This window comes from Ctenopharyngodon idella, chromosome 13, assembly GCF_019924925.1.
Source record: "Ctenopharyngodon idella isolate HZGC_01 chromosome 13, HZGC01, whole genome shotgun sequence".
Lineage (NCBI taxonomy): Eukaryota > Metazoa > Chordata > Actinopteri > Cypriniformes > Xenocyprididae > Ctenopharyngodon > Ctenopharyngodon idella.
The window spans coordinates 6896151-6922842 of record NC_067232.1 but is presented as its reverse complement, the minus strand read 5'-3'; the positions used below and the strand labels follow the sequence as shown (position 1 = coordinate 6922842).

General features: G+C 36.9%; 2 protein-coding genes across 6 annotated transcripts in view; one reads left to right on the top strand and one right to left on the bottom strand.

The window, feature by feature from the left end:
* Nucleotides 1–1254, bottom strand: part of ccdc172 (coiled-coil domain containing 172) — a 48271-nt gene extending 47017 nt beyond the window's left edge. For all 4 annotated transcript variants that reach the window (XM_051917786.1, XM_051917785.1, XM_051917788.1 and 1 more), the window contains exons 1-2: nt 1001–1254; nt 706–791 (exon numbers count right to left, since the gene is read on the bottom strand). In XM_051917786.1, coding sequence (XP_051773746.1) covers nt 706–791; nt 1001–1088 — 174 coding nt within the window. In that variant the 5' untranslated portion in view covers nt 1089–1254. The remainder of the gene's footprint in view (nt 1–705; nt 792–1000) is intronic.
* A 5004-nt stretch (nt 1255–6258) lies between these two features.
* The window catches only part of gfra1a (gdnf family receptor alpha 1a), a 79469-nt gene continuing 59035 nt past the window's right edge, over nt 6259–26692 (top strand). Inside the window, exons 1-4 of one of the 2 annotated variants that reach the window (XM_051917775.1) lie at nt 6259–6915; nt 7470–7769; nt 8275–8358; nt 21516–21653. In XM_051917775.1, the coding sequence (XP_051773735.1) occupies nt 6798–6915; nt 7470–7769; nt 8275–8358; nt 21516–21653 (640 nt within the window). In that variant the 5' untranslated portion in view covers nt 6259–6797. The remainder of the gene's footprint in view (nt 6916–7469; nt 7770–8274; nt 8359–21515; nt 21654–26692) is intronic. The other variant, XM_051917776.1, reaches the window with a different exon arrangement.

Genomic DNA, 26692 nt, shown 5'->3' with positions numbered 1-26692 from the left:
AGACACGTCTTTCATGACATTCACTACCTCAGGTGGATCACTGAGGTCATTCAAGGAGTCGGTATTAAATGTTCTAAACTCACCACAATGCAGAACGGATTAATTGAAAAACTGTGAAAATGTTAAATAAAATGTTAAATATATATTTTAAATGAATTTATGTGAATAGGTGACATCTGGAGTCATCTGCATTGAGAATCCTATAGACCGCCTCTGTATTGACCTCAGTATTCATGAAATGAGTGACCTCTTTAATCAAATGATTCAATTACTCATTGACTTACTATGTCTGACATTGGTATCAAACAAACTGTGTGCCATATGTTTGCAAGGATAATTGTATTTTTAAAGGTTTTTCAACAATAATACTAATGTAATCTGAAAGAAACGAGATTGATTTTGCAGTGCCGCTTTGAATTGATCCACTCCATTTTAATGTATCCTGTCCATTAGATGAAGTGTTTTAATCATGAAACAGAATGTCTTTTCACAGCGCCAAAGGATATTAATACTTCATATCAGCTTTCTGCATAGATAAACTTTAAAGTGAATGACAGTGGACATTCTCTGCTGTGTGGAAATATTTCTATCTGAGCTAGGCCTATATATTCACATAACATTTAAGAAAAAAATGAAAAGGGAAATTAATCTTTTCTAATCTGCCAGTGAGTGTTTTTTTAAACACTGGGTAATAATAGTCCAAACCTTCTCGTCCAGTTCGCGATGTGCTATCTCCAGCTTTTCACATGCGGAGTTTATTTTGTCCTGTACACTCTTGATGGCAGCTTTAACTGAATGAGCAAGAAAAAAAACGAACATTATTAACTTTTTCTTACTCTACAAACGTATACGTTTACAAGCTTGTAAAATATTTCGATATTTAATGTAAAATAATTTAAAAAAAAAATATTGTGTGTTGGATTTTGTTTGTTCAAAAACACTCGCGAGCTCATCTCATTAAATTAACCGTTAACTAATCTGCCCATGTACCCAGCATTACCTTCATGAAGCTGCTTGATATTTTCCGACACCTGCTGCTCTGTCAATAGAATTTGCTCGAAAAGAGATTCTAGACTCATTTTTACCATTAAATACCAAATACCAAAATGAAGGAAACTGGCTAAATTAGCTTATTAGCAATCATATTATGAGGAAAGCTTGGTTAATAGCTTGTTTCTGAAGCGTTTCGAAAAGAATCTGAGTCTTCACGTGATGTGCGCATGCGCAATACTGACACCTGTGACTACGCAAATGCACACGCAGCAACGACGTAAGTCACCCTTGCCCAAAACTACCTAGGCCTATCTGTAATTTATTTTTTTTTTTTTAAGTTGTAAATAAAACAAAGAGCATTGGAGTACATTTTTACAAGAAAATACTATTTCAGTCTTTCAACTTAAAAACTTTTAATTCACGTTTTCTTTGTAATTAATGGAATTTTAAGGTGCGTTAACTGTAACGTAGTTAGGAGATTCTAGCTTGTAAAAAGCGTTCACGTCCTCGTAGAGCTCGTAATTACAGCTTGTGAGCTGGGAGTTTTCTGAAAACTCCCAGATGTACCACCTGACCGCTGTAGATTGATTTAGGCGTTGATAGTGGTGTCATGGAAACGCATAATTCCCAGTCCAAGGACTTGAACAGCTCCGAATATAACGTCACGTGCTGTCATCTCAAGATTCCGGTAAATACCAAATACCAAAGCCACTGGAAGGCAAGCCTGCAACCTTTAGCCAAAAAAGCGTAACGGCTAATGCTAACGCCCCGCCCCTGGCGGTACGCAGGGAAGGAGACCAGAGGCTGTTTTTGAATGGATGTCAATTGATGAGAGGCTTCATATGCTGATTAAACAATTTTTGTGGGGAAATAGCTAATCATTTAATTAATCGACAGCCTGATTACTAATCTTCAGCATGTTTTACACTAAACAACACTTTCGTTGGGAACTATATGTAGATTTTAGCTTGATAAAAATGTATTTTTTAAGGGAAGGCAGACTAGGGAATGTTGCGACTGATGTCACTGCCATTACACAATGTAATACAATGTCACTTGACATTTGACATTTGATATTCAACAGTGCTTTGCATCTGCCTGCATTGACAGCATTTTCTTTAAGAGCTGCTGTGCAGCCAAAATTATATACCAGTTATCACTGTAAAGCTGCTTTGACACAATCTGCATTGTACAAAGCGCTATATAAATAAAGGTGACTTGATTACACGATAGGCTGAGAGGTGAGCACGTGATTAAGTTAGCCGTTACGCTTTCTCCAATGGTGAGAGATACAGACCCTCTTATCTCCCTATTATATACAATCCTGGTAAATACGAGGTGGCGTGAACGCAGCATTACTAGACAAACGTCACGTGAACAAACAGGAAAACAGGTCTCATCCTTGTTTTATACGGTCTAATGGTCTCATCACATTTGCCTGTCGGAGAAGCTGACAGCGATAATATCTATGGACTTATGAGGTTATCAGCTAACCTAGCTAGTTCTTTTTATTGTTGGCGTTTTATTCGATTTTAATGTTATTAAGAAGAGGAAATCTATCTATCTATCTATCTATCTATCTATCTATCTAATCTGTTTTTATTAATTTTTTTATTATTATTATTTTTTTATTTCTAGCATAATAATATTTCTGTGTGCAGCATTAAACAGTTTGTTTAAATGCATCTTTTCATATATGCCACATCATATGCAGTTTCTGTGCTGCCTTTGCAGAGTGAAGATGGCAAAAAGGAAGAATCTGTCTTGGTACTTCCTGGAGTCAGGTGACTTTATTCTCATTATTGCTTCAGATCAAACTTTTCAGGAGTTGCACTTTCATCACCCCACTGAGAGCATGTAGTGGATACAACGGGGCATCAACTTCCAGGCAGTGGCTGTCTGATAAATAGACTTGCAGTAGCCTTACAAACTGATGATACACTGGCAGAGGTGTACCTAGATGCACCACATGAAATGTGAGCCCATGGGATAGCTCAGTCGTTTGGCCTCCTCAACTAACAGTTTCATTCATCACCGGCCTACTTTGAAGTGCAATTTAAACGGCCAGTCTCCGTATTGTTTGGCGTTTGTAAGCACAGTCAGCAATCAATAAGTTTAATTTGGTGCCATTTGGTCCTGCAGTATTTGTCATGTCATTCTTTACTTTCTCCAGTTTCCCAGACACTGCTGGAAAGAATGGTTTTGATCTGGTGCCATGCAGCACATTAAAGTGTTCTAGTTTATATGACCGTGACTATATCATTTTGACATTCATTTGCAAAATGAATAGTCCATTTTGATTGAAGTTTTTATGTTTTTCAGACTTTTTCTTCAAGAATCAAACTCTTAAATCAGAACAGAGATGGGTCTAAAAGTTTGGCTGTTTCTTTTACTGTATGATACAGTGCAAATCAGGCCTTGGTCCACCCAGGCAACCAAACAACGCCCACCACCCCAACTGTCTGACCCACCTTAAATCTTAGAGCTGGAGCTAGGCCTGGTACAAATTGATTTAGTTATTTCAATTCAGATAATTCCCATTGAGAGAGAGAGAGAGAGAGCGAAAGAAAGAACGATGAGACGAGGGGAATATTTCAAATGATTTTGAACCCTGCTTGTCACAGATGGCCTGTAGAAACCCAGTTCTCCACTTACGTTTATTAAAATGAAATGAGCTCAGGTTAATTGAGAAATGCATTTAAACCAGACAAGAAGCATGACTTTTGATCGAACGGTTGTCAATAGATTTGGTCAAAATATTTGATCCTTAATGAACTATGGACATAAGGATAAATGTCAAACAGTTTTGATTTTTTTTTTTTCTTGTGTAAAAATTCATCTCATTGATAAGGAGAAATTGATCTATGTTTAACCAATTGAACTATTAAGCCATTAAATTGTAAAAGGCATTAACAAGACAGAATAAGTAGAATGTAATCCACCAGCCTGTGTCCTCAGAATAGGATGTTCCAGTGATTCTCAACTGACGTCTTAAAATGATTTAAACAAATTATCTAAAAAAATAACAATTAAAATACTAAATCTGTTAAAACACACACATTCATACGGTACATACATGCATATAAATATTAGTAGGAAAACCTCCTAGCCACTAGCAGCTTGGTGACTTTAATCATTGTGAATGGGATTCTTAATTTAGAAAAACATCTGGAACTTTACATGCACCACAGATTACCCAAACAATTTTTCACTTCAGTGTTCAACTTTGGCAAACAAACTTTCAGTTTTCACCTTAACAATTGTCAGTAGATCTAAAACGTTTGAATTGCCAACTTCTGTGTGCTTTTTCACTCTTCAGAGACAGTTACTCATGTTTAACTCTAGGCTAGTTGAACTCAGGGCCATAACCACCATAGTCATTGAGGGGGACAAGCCTCCCACCCCCCAATATTTGATGTTCTTAGTGCTGCTCTGTTGCTCTCAATTACGCACTGCTCTGTTTGTTGTTAGGATGACAAACAGTTTAAAAAGTTACATTTTTAGGCTGCTCTGCCTTAGCGGTCTAACAATGCTCGTCACAGTCAAAATGATTGATATGGCCAATCAAATCAAAGAAGGTGGGGCTTACTGAGTGCAAATTCCAATGCAACACTTTAGTTTTTACAGTGAAAGAGTGTGTGGTAAGAAGTAAGTAGCTTTTACGATAGATATGTTCAAGGACCCACAGTAATATACAGTGATGTGAACTACTCAACTTTTTTATGAAATTTTGCCATTTTTAATTGAAAATATGCTATCATTTAGAATGCTCCATGTCATTCATAACTGAATGTGATGAGACAAGAAATAGGACATACAAATAAGAATGAATATGCATATTTTATATATCATTGCAAAGAGTTTAAATGGATTACTTCACAACTAGGCTACAATTAGACCTAGATCTTCGTTTACCATTCTTAAAGTAGTTCCAAACGTAGGTTCAGGAGGAGCCTAAACATTCAGTCCTGTCAATCATCATTACGAGCGTATATAAGCAGCAGTCACTACGTCATCCCAGCGACAATTCTTCCAGCATCCCTCCTCCTTCCCTTCTTCTCCTCTATTTCTCTTATTCTCCCTCTATGTAGTACTGTTATAGGGGGGTTTAACTCGGGGTTCGAGCCTCCTTCGAGGACAGCAAACCAAGTTTGTTTTACCATTAACCATTCAGACTGAATGGGCAGGCGAACTTGTGAATTTCTTTTAATCCTTTAATTATTTAATTTATTTAAAGAAAAACACCAATACCCCCAATGTTCAAGACATGGTTATGACCTTGGTTGAACTGAGTAGTAGGGCGTTACAAAGAATTTCCACAGTAATCAATTCTACATCTGGACAACTACTACAGTTAATAAATAAATAAATGAACTTAATAATTATCACTTCAATGTATTGAATGTAAACATTTTTACTATAGTTTATTTTGTATATATATAATATATATATATATATATATATATATATTAATCATTGCTGTTTTAAACTTTAAGCAATTTTGATGTGTTTTTGTAATTTTTCTTTTTATTGTTTTAATTTTCTTTTTTATATTGTATGGCTATGTAGTTTTTATTCATTTTTATTTCAGTTTTAGTTATTTTAGTAGCCTACATTAAGTTAAACTAAATTAAAATGATAAATGTTGCCTTGGTGACTAGCTGAAATAAAATAATTTTAATGTATGTTTTATTTTATTTCATTTAACAAAGTAATGAAAATAAAACTATAATTTTTAAAAGCTATATTAACACTGGTTTGTGTTCATAAAAAGGTTTGAAAACATACACCTTTGTTCTTTCAACAGAAGTACAAAAGGGGATAAAAATCATAGCCTGTTTAGATGACCCTGTAATATTGACTTTGACAATGGAGGACCCAAAGTTACAAAGGCTGAGATCCATTGGTCTAGTCATTCATTAGTTAGATGCATATACGTACCAACAGATGGCGACCTCCACCAGTCTTTAGTTCAATAAGCAATCCCTCGAACGAGATCGCAACAAAACTTGTGGCAAGTATGTTTATCCACAAGGAAAACCATATCTTAACTGTTCAATATATTGTAATTCTGTACAAAAAAAAAACCTTTAAAATATTTAATAGCATGTTCCCTTAGATAAGTATTTTTACACGTACTGAGATAGACTTTGATACGCGGAACAGTTTTTTCTCGTAAATCATTTACTTGATTTCACTGGTAAGGGACGTAATCTTCCCAGTTCCATTCTGACAGATTGTCCAGCAGCTAACACCTACAAGTCAGGCAAACAAAAGCTATTTCAGCGCTTGCAATGCAATTTCTAAGACATACTCAGATCACCAATTGACGAGGAAAGAAAGAGAGAAACCAACGTGAATCACTGATAAGACACACTCAACAATTGACGTGAAAAGAAAGAATGAAACGTGCATTACGTATATCCTTATATACTCTTATATAGTAACAGAGCAGTAAACATAAGTTTTGTAGTGGCAAAGCAGGACGTCTTTGTCCTGTTGCCGTGTTTCACGCAGAAACGCTGAGAGTGCACTGAGTCGCGTGTGGTTTTTGGTTTGGGTTACAGCGCAGCTGAATGCCACAGTGCTGTCGCGCGCTCAGTCGCACGAGCATATCTTGAGAGCTGGAGTTTTATTCTACTGCCTCGCGACTCATTTTCTGCTTGTTTGTTACATCGTATATGAGTCTTAATCCAAGAAACCATTACATATCGATTAGTGACAGTTTTGGGCCAGGTTACGGAACATTTTTTCTTATGTATTCTGGATGTACATTGTGACCAACGATGTTTCAATGGACCTGAATGAGAAGGATTATTCTTTTCATCGTCAAAACAATATATTGCGTGTTTGAACGAACTTACCCACGGATAAAAAGCGCAATGATCTTCGCCGCGATATACATCATTTTACCACTGTTGGGTGAGTTAGAATGCGGTTTCAGTGATTGATTGGTAAATTATATAGCAATAGACTGGTGCATAGACGCGCAGTAGGCTATTGTATTTAAGTTTAAAACTCAAATGTCATCAAAAGACCGCCAAAAAGAGTTTTACATTGATGTCTTTTTAATCCCGTCACATATATAACTATATTATATACTTAGGATGTTACAACTGTCTCATATTTAGGGCATATTTTAGCTATTGAGAATCAGCTGTTATATTTTCCACTTAATTCTTATTAAATCTTCTTTTGTTAACATTTTAATCTCTAAAGCACCTAAAGTTCCCTTTATATTCTTGAACAAAATTAACTTGTGTTAATTTTTCCAACATTTTCAAATGTTTTCATACACTAAACAATGCAACAAAAATAAAATAATTCATATTTATGCGAATTAAATATGAATTTAACTGTTGTTGTTGTTGTTGTTGTTGTCGATTTTGCTTGTAACAGCTGAGTAGTTCTTGGAGCATTTAAATAAAATGCGACCCTGACCGTGATATGATTATTTCTGTTGTCGTCCTCCATAGATGTGCTGTTTTCTGCCGAGGAGTCTTACTTTAGTTCAAACCGGCTGGACTGTGTGAAGGCGAACGAGCTGTGTTTGAAGGAGCCGGGATGCAGCACAAAGTATCGAACTATGAGGCAGTGCGTGGCGGGGAGGGAGACCAACTTCAGTATGGTGACTGGAATGGAGGCAAAGGATGAATGTCGGCTTGCCTTGGACGCTTTAAAGCAGAGCCCTTTGTATAACTGCCGCTGTAAAAGAGGCATGAAGAAAGAAAAGAACTGCCTGCGCATCTACTGGGGGATCTATCAGCATTTACAGGGTGCGTGGATCTCATGCACTATTATCATATAAAGCTGTGACCATATTTAGCTTCAGATTGCACTTTGAAGCTATACACATCATTTTTTTCTGATATAATTTATTTTTAATACTTAGCTAGCAATAATACTAAGACAAGGAGTTGCTTTTCTGGGTTCTGATATCAGATAGGGTCACTGTAAAGTCTTCAAATGCCTCTCTGAAGTGTGTCCATTAAAGTTTATGGAGTGTGAGGTCATCTGATGCTTTATGTTTGTGTGTGTGTGTGCTGTGGGGGGAATTTCTCAGCTCAACTGACCAGTGAAGCTAATCAACCAGAAACTGGTTCCGGAAATGTAAACCAGTCCCATGAATCAATGACCCAGATACTAACAAACATGACGGACAGTTTGCAGCTTTGTAGTTTAATAATGATATTAAGAGTGCACTTAAGAAAAACTGATTTAATAATTCATATAGCATTTCATTATTGGTATTTAATCACATTTCATTTGTTAATATTACAGGGAATGATTTACTTGAGGATTCTCCATATGAGCCTGTGAACAGCCGGCTTTCAGACATTTTCCGACTGGCCCCCATCTATTCAGGTAGGGTGTGCGTTTTTAATCTGCTTCATTCGTTTTAACAAGTGGATAAAATAAAAATGCTATTTGAAAAAAAAGGACTTTGACATGGTGTAGTTCAACCAGTGGGGTTGATATTTTCTCTCATGTCCTACTTGTTTTCCTCCCTCTTTTTCCTCTATATGCCCTTGTGGATGCATGCTATCTTCCGCTCTCTGATCCTCTGGATCTTGCATGGGGAGATATAGTTCTGAATGTTCACGGTTAGTGCTCAGAGAACCATTATAAATGCTGTACACTTCAGCGAACTCTAGGGGCAATGCAATTGCTCGGATCGGGGATGAAGCTTGTGTGAGGTGCTGCTGATGTGACAGTAGCATTTGAATGTGTTTTATTTGGGGGAGGGGCTGCAATGAAATAACTTTTTAAATGTGCCTCGGGTTACTGAGGAAACATGTTCATGAGGATAGCAGGGGTTGTGAATCTGGCCTGAGATGCTGGATGCTGACTTGGATCATCCTCTAGGTGGCAATGTTGTTCCCTGCTTCACTATGGAAAGGGCATAATAAAAAGAGCAGAGATGCGCTGTCAAAGGTGTGCACAACAGATGGTGACAGCAAAGGTTTAACAGCACCAGATGAAGTCAGAATGAAAATTTTAGTTTTCTGAAGCAATTGATTTCCTCAACATGAGAGAGTGTGAAGTAAGAGAGCGCTTAATTTAATCAACAACTAATATTCTATTTAGAGGTTTATTGTAAAAGAAAAAAAAACTTAGAAAACTTATACCTTCCAAATTCAATGTCACTGTTAAGTCATGTCAACCAAAATAACGAAAATGAAGAACTGCAAATCCTGGTTCGAGCTTCCCTCAGGGAACTGGAATAAGGTGGCGAACACCACAGTAATTAAAATAACATGTACCTTGCTACTTTCCCTCAGACACTCTCACTCTGTGGTTGTGAGAACAGAGAGCGTTTTGGCAGAGTGCTCTAAATCTGAGGGATCCTCATTGGAAAGCTTTTTACATTGATTGACGGCTGAGTTCCATGGCTAAGAAACAGGCCAAGAGGGGAATCAGTTCCCCACCTTCATGAGGATTTATGACATAGACACTGAGACGAGGCAGACTATACATTCTGGGTGTCTGGGTGTAGTAGATCGCAGTTTTATTAGCACTTCCTTCTCAAAAGCCAGAAGATTAAAGATAACTTTTTAGTTTTAATTTAATTTATATGTTTGATTTGTCTGGGCTAATTTAGTTAAATTATTTACATATGTTTGTTTTTCATGTGGTGGAGATATGGTAACAGTAAAATAAATGTCTCAGCAATATAGTTATGCTTATAATTCTTTTATAATTTCTGGCTCTTTAATTTGTCTGGTCAGTAATGGAACTTAGAGGACTATTGAATCTAATTTAAAATACATAATACCCTAAATAATGATTAATACTTTACAGCTGAGGAGGTGAGAGTTTATTGATTAGAGTGTTGCATAATTAATTTATGTCAACTTAGATCAGGGGTGTCCAAACTCAGTCCTGGAGGGCTACTGTTCTACAGTTTAGGCCCAACTTGCCTCAACACACCTGCCTAAAAGTTTCTAGTATGCCTAATGCTGCCTTCACCTGTTATTGGAATTATCGTAAAAATTAGTTTCCTGGTTAAAAATTGGACATGAATGCCCTCTCAAGTCGTATTTACCACTCTGGCATAATTTTGATACCCAAGTTCCCAAATTGGGTGGGCCATAAACTTTAAACATGGCGGAGGGGAGAGTGATTGCTGTTGTGTCTGGTATTCTGGTATGGCAAAACTAAAAAAAATATAAAGCATTTAACTTACCTGCTCTCAATGGCCGCATGCACCACTTGTCACCATGATGGTAACCCTCCAAAAACCCACATGAACAGAAACTCTTCTAAATTAGTATAACAAAACTTTAATCACTACTAAATCTCCCATTTAACATTAAACTTGCACAAAAAAGCATTATATAACACTTAATTTTAGCATTTACTCTCCCTTTCGAGTGCCATGGGCAAAGCATGCTGGGAAATAGAAATCCCAGTCCAGTTTCAGTGAAACTTAAGTTCATCTAAATTAAAAGAAATAAGTTCATAAAACTCAAAACAATGAAACAGTTCAGTTTACATATCAGTTCTGTGAACTTGAAAGAAAAAGAAAGCACTAAATACTCATAAAAGTTAATATGACTGAACTAATTTGTTTAATTTAAGTTTGTCCAACTCAAACCAATTAATTATTTTGAGCGTTAGGGTTTACAGTGTAGTTTTTTCCACAACAGCTACATCACCTTGTATTGTTGTTAAAGTAGCGCATATTTACATGTACTGTATGAATAATAGTTTGAAACGTGTTGTATGTTTTATACACAGCGAAAATAGCTTGTATTTGACAGAAATTCTAGAATCGTCAACAAGCTGACTATCTACAGAAGATAGTGTGGTAATGTTTATATGGTTGTCAATGAATGGGATGCTAAATATAATTTTTTAATAAGGTTTTCCCAATAAATAGGCAAGAACAAACCTGGTGTCCTCCATGATTCCTGTTCTTTCCAGCAACAAAGCACTTGACAGCAACAAGCTCATAATCACATCTTCAGAATTAGGAAGTAGGAAATTTCCAATAGCACGTAAAAGCAGCATAAGACGTTGATTAGTTGGTTCAGTTGTGTTTAATTGGGGTTGGAGCTAAACTTTGCAGGACTCTGGCCCTCCAGGAGCAAGATTGGACACCCCTGACTTAGATGATCTGATTTTTAAGTCAGTCCCTTTTTTTTTCCCCTTCAGTTCACTTTTTGAATTTTCAAGTTTTAAAATCTCACATTTTAAAGAAGTAAAATATATTCTTTATGACATCACTGAAAGCATATTTAAAAATAAAAGCTGAAACAGTCAAGGGTCACAAAAACTTTTTTTATGTAACGGTCTGCCTTTATAAAACGCAGCTGTGCTCTATTGGGGTGTGGAGCATGGTTGTGTGTTCCCTGTGTGAAACATAGTAAGTCCTCATGAAAACTACCTCTCCCCCTGTCCGTTTTCCTGCTGAGTATCCTGCTGGGTTTTACCTGTATTGATGTCTGCTTTCCACTCGATTAAATGGCTTATTGAATGCTGCAGGGCTTCCTCTCTCTTGGGACTATTGCCCCTTATTTGCCTGAAGTACCCTTGTATGCCTTGGTGCCAGTAAAACAAATCCAAAGGCAGGGTGATGCAGGGGTCAAAGTTTCTATATTTTCTATAGCAGAGCTGCTGCAGATGGATTGAGTTTGCAGGCGCGTCTCCCTCTGCTCATAAATGCAGATGTCTTGTTTCAGAATGGCCTGAAATGTCAACAAATAGGTGAGGACAGGGAAATGTAAACTGTTTGAGAGATCCATTTCGCCTGGCCTGAATGTTTTCTGAGGTTTTCCAGTTTTTTAAGGCTATTTAAAGGGATAGTCTATTTCCAGGCTATTTAAAGGGATAGTCCACCTAAAATGTTATAATTTACTCACCCTCATGCCATTCCAAACCTCTATGACTTTATTTCTTTTGCAGAACATAGAAGAGGATGCTTTGAAGAGTGTTGGTAACCAAATAGTTTTGGTTCCCATTAATGTCCAATGTATGGACAAAAAAAAAAAAAAAAAAAAAAAAAAAATTGGTTACCTCAGAATTTTCATTTTTAGATGGATTATCCATTTAAAAAGCCAGGTGGGAACACCAGAACACTGGCATCCAAAATGCAACTTAATGCTGGTCTTTTCAAAAGCAGTAGCAGGTTATAGGTGTGATGATATAAAAGTTACAAAAATGACACCTAATTGAGTGTGATTTTCTCACTATAAAACGGAACTGGATGTTAGCATAGAGAATTAGTAAGAGAGAAGTAGGGTAGGAGGCAGTATGCTTAAAGGAGTGAGGAAACCTCACCACTTTTCACAGCTAGTTTATTCACACTTATTTGGCACTCTCTCTCATCCTCTGATCTGAGTTGACTTTGCATTACCTCCACATCATTAGGCTTTATGCAGGAGGAAAACAGAGAGAAAAAAACTAAGCGCCTGAACACTCAGAGCACCCTTTACTCTCCTATGCTGAAACACTTTTGTTCTGTATCTCAGCAGTATCTGTTTCTACAGTATTCTGTTGCAGAATATTTGAACCTGGCCTCTGCAGTAGTAATTTAATCTTGTCAGGGGAAAATAAAAATGCACAAGGTTGGAAAACAAAAGCTGTTATTGTCATGGAGATGCATGGTGTAAAATTTGGAGTTTGTTGATAAAGTCCTTGGCAGTATCAGGCAATTGCCATTTAGCGTTCAGTGGCCCTGTGAAAGAAATGGGACTGGGGTGGGGGAAAGGGGGGAGATGTGACACAAAGTGTAATAGCCAGCTATGCTGCTTGAGTTGGCTGGGATGAAATTGCCTAAATGATGGGGTAGCCATGAGAAAAAGAACAGGACATCAAACAATTTCAGAAAGCACGGCTGTAAATAAGGATGAGTTGCCGTATAAATTGGTTGTTTCTTGGCCCCTCTGAGTGCTTTTTTGTTATAACAACTGTTTGTCTGTCATTGTGGAGATATGAAATGTATGAATCTATTTGTCTGTCTGTCTCTGTCTCTAATAAATCTTTAAATTCTTTTAAAAAACTTTTTGTTTTGACTAACTTTGCTTTAGTTTATGTAAGGGACAGTGGCGGGCACAGACCTCCGCGGGGGCATGGGCGAAATTGCGCTCCCGGGGGTGGGGAATTGCGACCGCAAAGGGCACTTTTCACAATCTGTGCAAGCCACTTGTAAGGGATAATGTACATCCAGCCAGTTAATGTACAAGTAGCCATGTAATAAGCTTATTACACAGTTACTCGCCACGTAAGTAAACAATTAGACATGAAATATTGATTTGAGTTGAAATATTTTATTAGCTCATTAAACGCCAAGCTTCTGCAAATAAAAACGGTTCCTAGCAAGCAACTTTGAGCCTAGACGAATGAAGGAATAATGTACAGAGACATTTAAAGTCACTGTGAAATCAAAATTTACATTTCTTATTTTCTATGGAATATTGCCATATTTAATGTAAATGATTAATCCGTGCACATCATTATTTTGTTTTAATTCATGTGCCCTCATAATCTTTAATCAAAATAACTTCCCCTCCCTCTTGCAGCAACATCTTTTCCCTCACTCACATGAGATCACAGATTTGCAGCAATAGCAAACCACAATGATCCACTCAATTTCCATTGAACAAAATCAAGTCCCGCTCTACATTTTTTTTTTTGTTTGTTTGTTTTTTTCTCCGAGAAGCTGTTTTACTCAATATATAAGTCACAATAGGGAAGAAAATACTATCACTGAAAGCTGAATACTATGAAACTTCCGTTTCATGCTGACTTTAATACTGAAGTCATCCAGTTTCATTTTACAGTAAATACAGTCAATAACTGAGGCATAAGATAAGACAAGAGAGCGCGTCCATCCGTGGTGTGATGGTCATTATCAGGAAATAACTGACCTTTTAGAGCAGTTTAATAACAAGTTTTAAATTAGTTGTATGATTTTTTTTATTTCAATTAATTTTAATTCTACTTTCTTGCGTCCTATTTGCAGCTCAATTCTCAGTTCAAATTCAGGAATTTAAAAATATTCTCAGTTGACCCTTTGCCGGGAGTTTGATTGACAGGCGTTCTAACCAATCATGATGCCAAATCCTCCGTTATGTCCGACAGTGCAGTCAGGGGAGTTAGTAGATTAACGTTGGTGGACTTGAACTTGAAAAATGGTGTGTACTGACGCCTTTCTGCGGTTGAAAGAACTTTCCTTCTGATGTTCTTTTATGTTTATTTGTGTTAATTGTCTTGTCTGTCGACGCGTTGTCAGTGTTCTCGTTGCTCCGCCATGTATTTTTCACTGTGAGAACATGTGCATGGCTTGACGGACATAGCAACAATAACTAAAGAGGGCGGGTATTTGCAAACGGTCAATTCAGTTTTGAATGGTGCACAACCTTGAAGTATTAACTAACACATTTCAGAATGCAACACACAAAATTAAGTTTAGTACATCTAGTACATGATGTTATGTTCAATGTTTAGTATGTTTCTCGGCTAATCAAGAACTTGATTTTCTTTGTCATTTTGATGTGATTTTGGGGTCTGCAGAAGGTTATGGCATTCCCTTTCCTTTTGGTGTCAACTTTAGGCAGTGTGAGTTGTATGACCTTCCAGGCTAGCCATGTAACACTTCTGAAAATCCCTATACTGACATGATGCTGTGAAGCTGTCGACACCTAGCTAGAGTCGCAGCAGCACTCGGTTAATCAGTTCCAGACCGAGGACATGTTGTTTCACAGAATACGCTGGTTACCGTAAACTCACCATGACAGCAGAACATGGACATAATTTGTGTAAGATTATAGTACCATACCAGTAATGTAGCATAATGTTCTTCAGGTTTTTAATTAGCAAGTATTTACTGCTGACATTCACATGCCACTTACAGTTTGGCTGTTTCTACACACTGCCTAGTGCCTACCCAGCATTGCTCTCCGCTGCACAGGTATTTGATGCCTCTCTTGACACAAAGCACCGGAGCTCCTTTCATTTCAGCGGGAGTGGGAGCACAGTACTTGGCAAGCGCTCCTTAAATGATTTCACCCTTCGAAGTCAGCCTCCATTTCTTACTATAAAAGCTCTGTGCACCGTGGTGCTGTTCTGGGAATGTCCATCACGCAATACAAAAGCCTTTCATGTTGGCAACTGTACACTGACTGTGCTTAAGCAGGAACTGTTAGTGCAGATCAAGCAGGCCAAGGAAGCATCAGGCTATCATTTCCCAGCTCCCCTCTCTCTATTTTGTGGGTTTTGTTCTGCTAAACTCTCTTCTATCCTCCTGGAGCAAGCTGCTGCACAGGGAGACTTCAGCTATGAAAGCTAATCAATAGTGGGCCATGTTAAAATAGAAACCTGAAGCTGTGAGTACAAGAAACCATCGATTTCTTTGTTTCTCTCTTATTCCTGTCGCCTTAGCTCTTCCGTTTAGATGGATCAGAGGAATATCTGTCTGTTGCTAATGCTCAGGTTTAGAACATAGCTCAAATGACAGTAAACAGTAAAATGTTTTTTTCCCCCTTTGATTTTGTTTTCAGTTTTAGGCACTATTGAGTGTTTATACATTTGTTAACAGTTTGGCATATTCCTGGGCAGTACATGGTAATATTAATCTTTTTGAGGACATTTTTGTTCACTTTTTTTATTTATTGATTTATTTATTTATTGGGTCACAATACTATGTCCAGTGTACAAACTGGGTTAAAAAATAAATAAATAAATTAGTAGAGAGCCACTGATCTCTATTAACAGTGTTCCCCTTTAAGAGATCAGGTCACCCCTGTCAACACTGAGCTTGTTATTGGCTATATTCCAATGATGAAGTGGAGAGATGTGCAGAGAACATTTAGGGCTTTGATGGAGGACTGAGGAGCTCTTGAGGGAAATGTTAACAGACTGACTGTACAGCATGATGTCAACTAGATTTTATGTGGCATAGAGCTCATCACATAACCCAATCACATCCAGTCCACCATCTGTCTTTCTGCTTTCTGGAGGTCAAACATTCTCACGGCCTTGGGGGAGATGATGAGAGAAAAGTGGAAAGCTAAGGAAAGTGATTGATACCCACTGACCTTGACTTCTAACCTGCAGGACCACACCGATGAAAAAGGGAAACCAAAGAGATGATAGCATATCTACTTCTTGATGCAGAATGGTGATGGAACAATTGTGATCATGCGGTATTTTTTTTTTAGTTGCAATTAAGTGCTTGCGATGTTTATTTTAGACTTTCAAAAGTCATGCAAAACCAAAACCAACTAGTTTTTGCATATTTGCAGTTTATTGAATTTTTTAGTGTTATGGCAGCCCCTGTTCGTTTTCCTCATTTATTCATGCAGTTGTTTTGCACTCCTCTGTGGCTCAGTGTAGGGAAATCAAACACTCTCACTGATAACAGCATGAGAAACTAATTTCACTTAATTGTAAATGTTTTTTTCTTTGAATGTTATTTTAAGTTAAATGTGTGTATGTGTGTGTGTTTCAGGTATACCCTACGTTATGGGGACTAAATTTCCCCACAAAGATGGCGATATCTGAAAATCTTGTCCTTGTGGGGACATTTTTTGGTCCCCATGAGGAAAAAAGCTTATAAAAATCATACTACAGTATGTGATGTGTTTTAAAATTTAAAAATTCAGAAAGTTTTCTGTGATGGGTGGGTTTAAAGGGTTAGTTCACCCAAAAATGAAAATTCTGTCATTTATTACTCACCCTCATGCCATTCCACACCCATAAGACCTTCGTTAATCTTCAGAACGCAAATTGAGATATTTTTGTTTAAATCCGATGGCTCCTTGAGGCCTAAATAGGGAGCAATGACATTTCCTCTCTCAAGATCCATAAAGGTACTAAAAACATATTTAAATCAGTTCATATGAGTACAGTGGTTCAATATTAATATTATAAAGCGACGAGAATATTTTTGGTGTGCCAAAAAAACAAAATAATGAATTATTTAGTGATGGCCAATTTCAAAACACTGCTTCAGGAAGCTTCGGAGGATAATGAATCAGCGTGTCGAATCCACAGTTCGGAGCGCCAAAGTCACGTGATTTCAGCAGTTGGGCGATTTGACACGCGATCCAAATCATGATTCGACACGCTGAATCTTTCTAAAGCAGTGTTTTGAAATCGGCCATCACTAAATAAGTCATTATTTTGTTTTTTTTGGCGCACCAAAAATATTCTCGTCGCTTTATAATATTAATATTGAACCACTGTACTCACATGAACTGATTTAAATATGTTTTTAGTACTTTTATGGATCTTGAGAGAGGAAATGTCATTGCTCCCTATGTAGGCCTCACGGAGCCATCGGATTTAAACAAAAATATCTTAATTTGTGTTCCGAAGATCAACGAAGGTCTTACGGGTGTAAAACGGCACGAGGGTGAGTAATTAATGACAGAATTTTCATTTTTGGGTGAATTAACCCTTTAAGGGAGGATTAGAGTTAGGGGATACATTAATTATGTCTATGGAAAGTTCCCATAAAACATGGAAACCCAACATGTGTGTTTGTGTGTGTTATTTTAGTATTATTTATTTTCTGTTATAGTGTTTATTATTTTTTTGAATTAGCTTTTATATTTATATTTTCAGTTTTAATTTAATTTTAATTTAAGTTTGTTTTAATGGTTTAAAGTGCTTATGACATTTTTATTAGTTTTTTTATATTTCTATATTTCACTTTCATTTATTTTTAATTCAGTTTTAGTAATTTTAGTCAAGTTAAACTTACTTAATTGCAGTTAGTTCCCAATGCAACATTACTATTTTCATTTTTGTAAGTTTAAGTTTTAAGTTTAAGTTTTTCTTATATTTACATTTTATTTGATTTCAGTTTTATTCCAATTAATGAAAACTATCTTATATCTGTTATTAGATTGAATTTTGATCATTTTTTTACCCTCTGAATCTGAGCATAGCCAAAACCGTAGGGTATAATTTAGTTCTGATGACATGTGAATTTTCTGTGTTTTGTGCATGACTGTATAAATACAAAGACTTGTACCTTACAAGGGCAGGCTGGAGGATGTAAAGCTCAGAAGCCTGCAGGCTAATAGCGTAATCTAACACAAAGCGTCAACCGGGTGCTCTGCCATGCCGCCCCACGCTGTCCAAAAATCATTTAGTCAGAGGTGACCAGATCTAAGGCCTGCTGTGGTCTCTATGATTGGATTGAGAAGTGGGGGAGTGATTCATCATTGTTAATAGACACTGCTGACAGCTGGAATCAGTAGGGGCGATGTCTGTGCCAGCTCCAGCCTTGGCCAGTCACCACAGATGCATGCAAAATTTACACAATTACCAAGGCAACAAGTGCCAGTCAGGAAGCAGGTAGATGTGGCAAACACATAATTACTCTGTTTTTAAACAGGTGGGAGGGATGCAGACAGGAGATAGAAATAAATGGACTAGTATGACAGAGTTTCAAGAAACTAATACTGTTAATCACTCTATAAGGATTTATAAGCAGCTGACTACGCCAAAACTGATATTGAAAAAAATATATGATTTTTTTTTTATATATATTCTATTTATTTTGTTTATTAGATAAATATATAATATTTTTCCCATAAATGTTGGGGAGTATAGATATGTAGTGTAGATATGTCCATGAATAATATTTGTCTTTCAAGGGTTTTTTTTCTGTCACCTTTAAGTTGCTCACTGATCACTATTTTAAAGCTCTATGATCTGTAAAGCTGCTTTGGAAAAAATATTTATGAAATTTTGGGTAATATATAACCTAGTACAAAGTACATTTCATGAAACCAGTCATAAACTCTGCATCAGTATTGTGGAACATATGGGTCCACAAGTTTTAGACAACATTGAAAATCAGGGACTTAAAAAAGTTTTTCAATTAAAGAAGGTTTTCAATTAAAGAAATAAAATAAAATTATATTTTAAACAGGACATGTCATGAAAATCTGACTTTTTCCATGTTTAAATCGGGTCCCCAGTGCATCTACCAACCCAAAAAATGTGAAAAAGGACAACCCAGTAACTTTGTTTTGGTAAGCCTTTCTCTGCAAGCATGTGAAAAGACGAGCCGCTCAGATTACACTACCCTTGTGACGCAAGGGGATCTCATTATAATATTACCACCCCTTAATCTGCACATTTCCATCCACAAACTGTATTAAATTAGAAAAAAAAATTGCAAATTAGAAGCAATTCAGTAATGGTCTCAGACATTTGGACCCCATTGTTGGTGGTGTTGTCCAGACAGTTGAGAAATGTCTGTCGCTCAGAGTTTAAAGCCTTTCAATATAATGAGGAATCGGCTCGCACAATCTCACCAAGACCTCTGGTTCACCGAGGATTTGGCGAGTGCTTGGTGGGAGGGGAAAAGAGAGGCTGGCAGTGCATGAAAGAACAAGAGATAGAAAGGAAGATAAAGGTTGAAAATGAATGAATGTTGAAAGCCAGGGAAAAGACACATTAATACATGATTTCCATCTCAGCATGCCTCCGACTCTTCTAATCATGCTTTTGCTTTCACGACCTACAATTGGACCAGACTAGACGCACCACACTTCCTCTCAGAGCATCCCTCTGTTTTATTCTCTCTGTTCATCTAATCACAGCTGCTCTCTACAAATATTCAGGACCTACACAAAAATAAATAAATAAATAAATAAAAAATAAATAAATAAATGAAATAATTAAAGAAAAAACAGCTGCCCTGGTATCCAGCTGTTCCTGGCTTTGTTCCAGTCTTACAAATTATCAACCCCCCTCACTCAAATCCTCTGTGTTCTCATTTCACTCCTTTTTATGCTAGAAATATAAAGTCAAGCACAAAGGCCTCCCACGGACACAGCGACATCATTAATCCATCATCAAGCCAAGTCACAATATTTCATAGACTGCTGAATAAATATATTCTCTCTGTTAAATAGTTATTCATAGAAAATAAATTTGATACTGTTTTAAAAATATTTGTCATGTTTGTTTTATTTAATATTTGATATTATTTGTAGTATATTATCATTTTTGTTTTTGCATTTCTCATTGAACCAATTGCAATGGGTCTTTATCACATCTCAAAATACCTTGAATTTGTGTCCAAGAGTATCAGAGTATTGCGCTGTAGGATATCTCGCACTGCATCCAAATTTGTTCCCTGTTCATTGTATTTACTGCATTACTTGACTGCTAATAAAGTGTGCTTTATGCATCTGTAGTATTAAAACAATCTGTAAAAACACAAATGATTTCTATTTAAAATAAATTATGATCTTTTTGAACTTTCTGTTCATCAAAGAATTCTAAAAAAATAAAGTAAAAAATGTATCAAGGTTTCCACAAAAATATTAAGCAGCACTATTGTTTTCAACATTGATAATTATAAGAAATGTTTCTTGAGCAGCAAATCAGCATATTGATTTCTGAAGGATCATGTCATACTGAAGACTAGAGTAATGATGCTGAAAATACAGCTTTACCATTACAGGAATAATTTATTATTATTTAAATTCAAATTAGAATAATAATATTTCACAAAATTACTGTTTTTACTCTACTTTTGATCAAATAAATGCATCCTTGGTGAGCATAAGAGACTATGAAAATCATACCGATCATAAACTTAAAAATTTTCCCCTTTAAATTTATTTTTTGTTGGTGTAACATAATATATTTAGGTTGATTCAGTGATTTTAAATAATATTTTTTGGCTTGAATAAAATTAATTAAATACATACTGCTATAGGAATAACATTTTTATTTATTTCCCAGTGTACTACATCCACCATGTTGGCATTGTCATGTGACCTAAAACATCAGCCACATCACTGTTCTGTGCTATTTATGAATATGACTACTCTTACTCCTCTCCCATGGCCTCATGGGATAGTAAACTGTCCAACTTTTTCTCTTACTATTTCATGAACGCTGCATATTTCTTCTACTTTCGATTTGACATATTCAGATGCTGGGTTTCGACTTCTTTTTCTTGCTCTTGTTTTGTTTAGAACTATACTCCCATAATTCTCTTTTGTCTCACCTCTGCTTTATGCTGATTCCCTCTGTTTAAACCTTGCCATCTTCTTTTCTTTGCTTGTGAATGCATCTTCTTCTCATTTTTATACACAGTTTTTGGACCTGACTAGTTCCCTTGTTCTGTTTGTTGAGTGTTTGTGGTTGTCAGATCTTTTTGTGCTTTTTCCAGCTTTGTATTACATGGTTTTAATCTTGTTTTTGTGTCCTCGCTTCCCCAATGTACAGGTCTTCGTCTTTGTGTTTAGCTGAGCATTGTCTGTTTCAGATGTGCTGTTAATTGCTTTGCAATGTGATTGAGTGACTTTGAATGCAAAATTTACTTTCATTAGTATGATAGCAAAAAAGATTCCATTAACAAGATCATCTGTATCACAGTAGCATCTTAAGATTTGGAAAAACTACTAGGTAATTCTTACTTTGTTAAACAGAACCAATTAATACAGCTCGTAATATGGACTTCTTAATCCTAGTTGGCATCTTTTAAAATATCTTTCGCTTGACCAAGTGGAAGTTACTGAGTACAGTGAGTCTCTTTGCAGAGGGAGGGACTGGTGGCGGTCCCTGGAGCAGTCCTGTCACCATGGCCCCAGGGAGAGGGTCCCAGGGCAGGTCAAGACCACTTGAGCCTCAAGACCCCAGTAGAAACAGAAGGGCACACCCAAACTGGGCAATTCTGGGTAAATACGTCACTAATACATGCTGAAAAAAATTGGAGTAAGTGGAAAAGTGTGCATGCCATTAACAAAAAGTTAACATTCTCCATTGTGTGCCATGACTATATGGTGACGTTGGTTTGTAATGTCAGTACACATGGTCTGGATTTGCAGTCAGGAGGGGTCGTGTTCTCACTTTGCTCTAAGTGGCTGAGGGAATAGAAATACAAGATGAATTACAAGATTAAAAGAAAAGTTATTCAGTTGCAGTAGTTCTGTTGAACTGAGAAAAGATTTTATATATATATATATATATATATATATATATGAACGCAGGAGGAACAAGGTCTTGCAAATAAGATGAAAAGACTCTTTTGCCATATTGAAGGGGGTTCAATTTTTTTTTTTAACAGAATTTGAAATAAAGCTTGTAACATTCAGTCAGTATTCCAATGAACGTGATCATTGACAACAAACAGATGTACCAAGGAAAGGTCGCAATGTGGTATCCATGACCTCATTCAACTAAACAGGTACTGTAGTGTTCCAAGTTGGATTACTCGCCATCTGTTAGTCAAGTCAAGTCACCTTTATTTATATAGCGCTTTTTACGATGTAGATTGTGTCAAAGCAGCTTTACATTGATAACTGGTATATTATTTGGCTGCACAGCAGCTCTTAAAAGAATAGTGTCAATGCAGGCAGATCAAAGCACTGTTGAATATCAAATGTCAAGTCAAATGTCAAGTGTCCCCAACTAAGCAAGCCAAAGGCGACAGCGGCAAGGAACCCAAACTCCATCTGGTGACATCAGGTGGCAGGCAAGTGGCAAATAGGTGTTTAAATGGAGAAAAAAACCTTGGGAGAAACCAGGCTTAGTCGGGGGGCCAGTTCTCCTCTGGCCAACAGTGCTTTGTTACGATTCAGGTAGCTATCATAAGTCCGACAGGATCGCAACATTCAAAGTATTTATTCCAGTTCCATCCAATTGAGGATCGTATTCATCACGGCGGTATGGACGGTTGTTGAGGAACTGTGTCGTGGCTGTCGTGTCGATGAGGCCCTCACAGTGGATGATCTAGTTGACTCAATCTGCTGATACTTCAGGGCTGCGTTGTGGTCGTGTCAAGGTGCAGGTCCTTGGTCTCACCTGGATACGGCCCGGATCCGGTTGACTACGGTGAACCTCGGGATAACCAGAAAGACTAATATTAGCGTAGATGACATTCTTCTTCTGATGTAACGAGTACATCAGGAGTTATAGGAAGTGTTCCCGGTTCCAGCTGACCTAATTTATGCAGCCTAATAATCCTTTAACAGATTTGAAAATATAAATTGGTAATGTTGATAACAGTGTTCTCATATTTAGCAATAAAGCACTTTTCTCTGGATAACAGTCGAAATGTCTTAAATGTAAATATGAATAGCTATTCAGTGCTAGCTTGGTTGCTGGCTATATTTTAATCTCTCTATTAAAATGAAGCCAAAATGTTTTGCTTTCATAAAACAAGCCATTGGTTAGATGGTGTTTATTTGGTGTGTTCAAATACAAGGAACCAGTACAAGACAAAATGTGTGTGAACTGCCTTGAACCAAGTCAAATTTTGCCTAAACGTTGACAGAAACTAAAAGCAAGAGGTTCATTACATTTTTGCTAGTCAATTAGTTTTCTAGATGACTAGTTAACTATTAAAAATAAGTAGCTGTGCAAGGCAAGCCCTGGGTAATTCATTCATTTAGCATTTGTTTGTATCACAATCATTTGCATAAAGTAAACAATGATCAACTAGTCAGCTAGTCAATTTGCTTTCTAGATGACTAGTTAACTATTTAAAAATGAGTAGTTGTGCAAACACTGGGTATTCATTGATTTGGCATTCGTTTGTATCACAATTACTCAAAAACCAAATGTGTGCAATTCTTATGCCTGTCTGCCAGTAGGGTGAAGGCAATTGACAGAAAATGTTACATAGTGATATATGAAAATTACACAGAACTGTTTTCTTTGTTGTCAACAGTAAGAACAAAGCTAGACGTCTTCGGAACGAAAAGCTCTTTATCTCCCTTTCGGAGTAAACAAAGCTGTAAAATATAAAATGGAATATAAAGTACAGATTAAGAGGCTGGAGTTTTGGCTCTGAGTGAGACCCCAGTGTTCGTACGGGATGAATAATTTAAGCACCTGCAATATTGTGTGTGCTGCAGGGGGGGACAATTTCCGTCTTGTACTGCTGAACAAGTGGCGCTCATTCCCTGGGCCTAAGACGCTGCTTTCTGAGTGCCGCAGCAGACTGATTCGTACCCTCACTGTCGTCATTTTAACAAATATGACAGATAAATGTTATCTGTAGAGGTTCTGACTGCCTTTTACCCGTTGACTCGAAACAACTGGGAAACTCGAGCCCTGATTTAAATTGTATGATCTCTTTTCAAAAGCTAGAGAGGTGGGTGTGTTATTGGCATGCTGTGAACTCAAAAGGTTATGAAAAAGAAAATATGGAAATGGAAAGTCATGAGTTTGATATTAAACCAACAGAACAGTGACTAGAGAACTTGAATATGAAAGCATTATTTAAATTGTGTCTGGAATAGCATTTTTCTGTACAATGAATATGAATGGAAGACTTAAATTAGTATGCTGTATGCAACAGGGAACACCTCAGGGAAACTTGGATGCATACAGGAATACACACATACATACACACGTATATCAAGTTTTCCCCTCAGATCTTTTCTGCATTGTAATTGTCAGGCCACAGACACGGAAATATGTCAGATAATCTAACCATTTCATATTTAATGTAGAGCACGGTGGTCGACTAGATAGCCCACGAGTCTTTGAACAGCAATTAGTGAGGTCATCTTTTGTTTTTTGGATAAAATTTTTTAATATATTTAATTCATAAGTGTGGTGTGCTTCAGTTGTTTGCAAAATAAAACAGAATAAATCCTCTTCAAAAAAACATGCCAATGATTGTCATTGGCCATTGTGTCATAAAAATGTTTTATGAGTGTCTTGCATTTGTATGATGTTGTTTAAAATAGTTTAACTATTAAAATGTTTCAGTAATCAATGCCACTGTCAAGATTTCTTTATTCTGTTAATAAAATTGTCTGATTATGGAAGGATTACCGAGGTAGAGCAAATAACATTTGGCTGATCAGGTCATGTCATTTTTGGACCCATGAGATTCAATGTAAAATTTATATATTTTTTAATTTTAATTTAATAATTTATTATAAATTGTAATTTTATTTTTCAAAAGTATTATTTATTTATTTATAGGTTAAAAAAACTTTTTTAATGATAAAAAATGACACTTTACGAACAATTAGCTGACTAGTAGTTGAGGCAACCCACCGACCGGTTGATTTTGAAATCATAGTTTTTATTCAAAATATTCTCTTTATTTTTATTAAGTATATTTATCATCACTATTGATCTTTTATTCCCATTCTTCCCTTTTGCTTTTAAAGTATATTTCCTCAGACAGCTGTATATGATCATCACTGTAGTTTTTTTTTTTTTTTTTTTTGAAGTGCGCTACACTGTATATCAATATTTTAAATGTATAGCCAAATATATTGGCATTCAGAGCCTCCAGACAGGGGGCAAGTAAACACCCAGACCAGGCCGTGTAATATAAAAAAATGTTTTGAGAACACTGGAATAGAAATAAAATCCAGCTCATTTGCATAACAGACAGTGCTGTTGAGGCATTGGTGAATGTGCTCAGCTCTGCGTGAACATTCCAAGCTGTTTACGATGGTGTGGGGAGGGATTGTTTAGCCATGTGGCCCCTCTCCTCCACGCTCGGCGCCTTTCATGTGCTGTTGATTTAGTTCCTGGCCATTTGCGATCAGTACTTAGAGGCGGGATGAAAGCAGGAAGCAGGTCAGCGAGCCCTCAGCGAAAGAGCCCGGAGGATTTGCATGGCCCAGGCCCAGTCATGCATGCATAATCACAGCCACTCGACAGGTGACTCTGGATAAAATAAATAAATATAAAAAGGCTGGAAAGAGCAGGCTATTCCCGGAGACCTTGAAATTATTTTCCAGTTTTAGAGCATTAACAGGATCCAAGCTGGCATGGCAGCTGGCCTACAGGGGAATAGACGAGAGGTAATGAAAGTATGGCGTGAGCTTTGGAGAGCAGTCTCACCGCCGCCCGTTACAAAATGCTATTTTTTTAGCCAAGAAATTACCAGTCTAGTATAATTCTCTTTTTTTTTCTAGATGCTTGTTGTCAGTTATCACAACAGAGAGAGATGAAATGTCTTTTGTTTCAAATTAAATGACTGCGTTTGCCCGGCAGGACTGTGGATCTGAATAAAAGCCATTACTCTTAAAATGAGCATTGTCTGGAAAGCTCATAGGGATGTAGTCACAGAAAAATTGTTAAATTTTGCTCATATTTAATAACTTATGATTTTACTACACAGATATTGATTGATTTTCATATATTGGTTTTGTGAAGCATATATCCAGCGTTAGCGTCAGTTCTGGCAGGTCACGTCAGTCAAGCTCGCATCAGCTGACTCCCAGGTGACTCGCGTCAACCTATAGGAATACGACGCCTATCACAGCATCCATATTTAAGCTCCTCAGTATTATCAGTAGCTATTGCATTTCTTAGGAGCCACTTACTCTCCTCCATCCCCATCTCCTCCTCTCGTCAGTCAGGATTTGGCCTTATGATTCCCCTGAATCAGGCTAATTCTTGAAATATGTGTACGTTAAATTATGACATTAATGATATCTGCATATGTTGGTTCTGTTCTGTTTACCCTAAGGGGGGGTTATCGCTGCTCTCCCTGCTCTTATCCAAGCTAGGCTACATGAATGCGCAGGGAGTTCTTGCCCATAACAGAACCAGACCGCCAATACAAACTCTATGCATTATCAATCATATTTGACGATAGTGGTCCTGACAGAAATGATGTTATTAGTTTTTGAACAAATCTTTTAACTAAACGAATTGTTCTCTTGCACTTGCATGCACTTCACTCATATTGTTTGTTCATTCAAGCGTCTCCGTTTTAAAGCACTCAACTGCTTTGCTG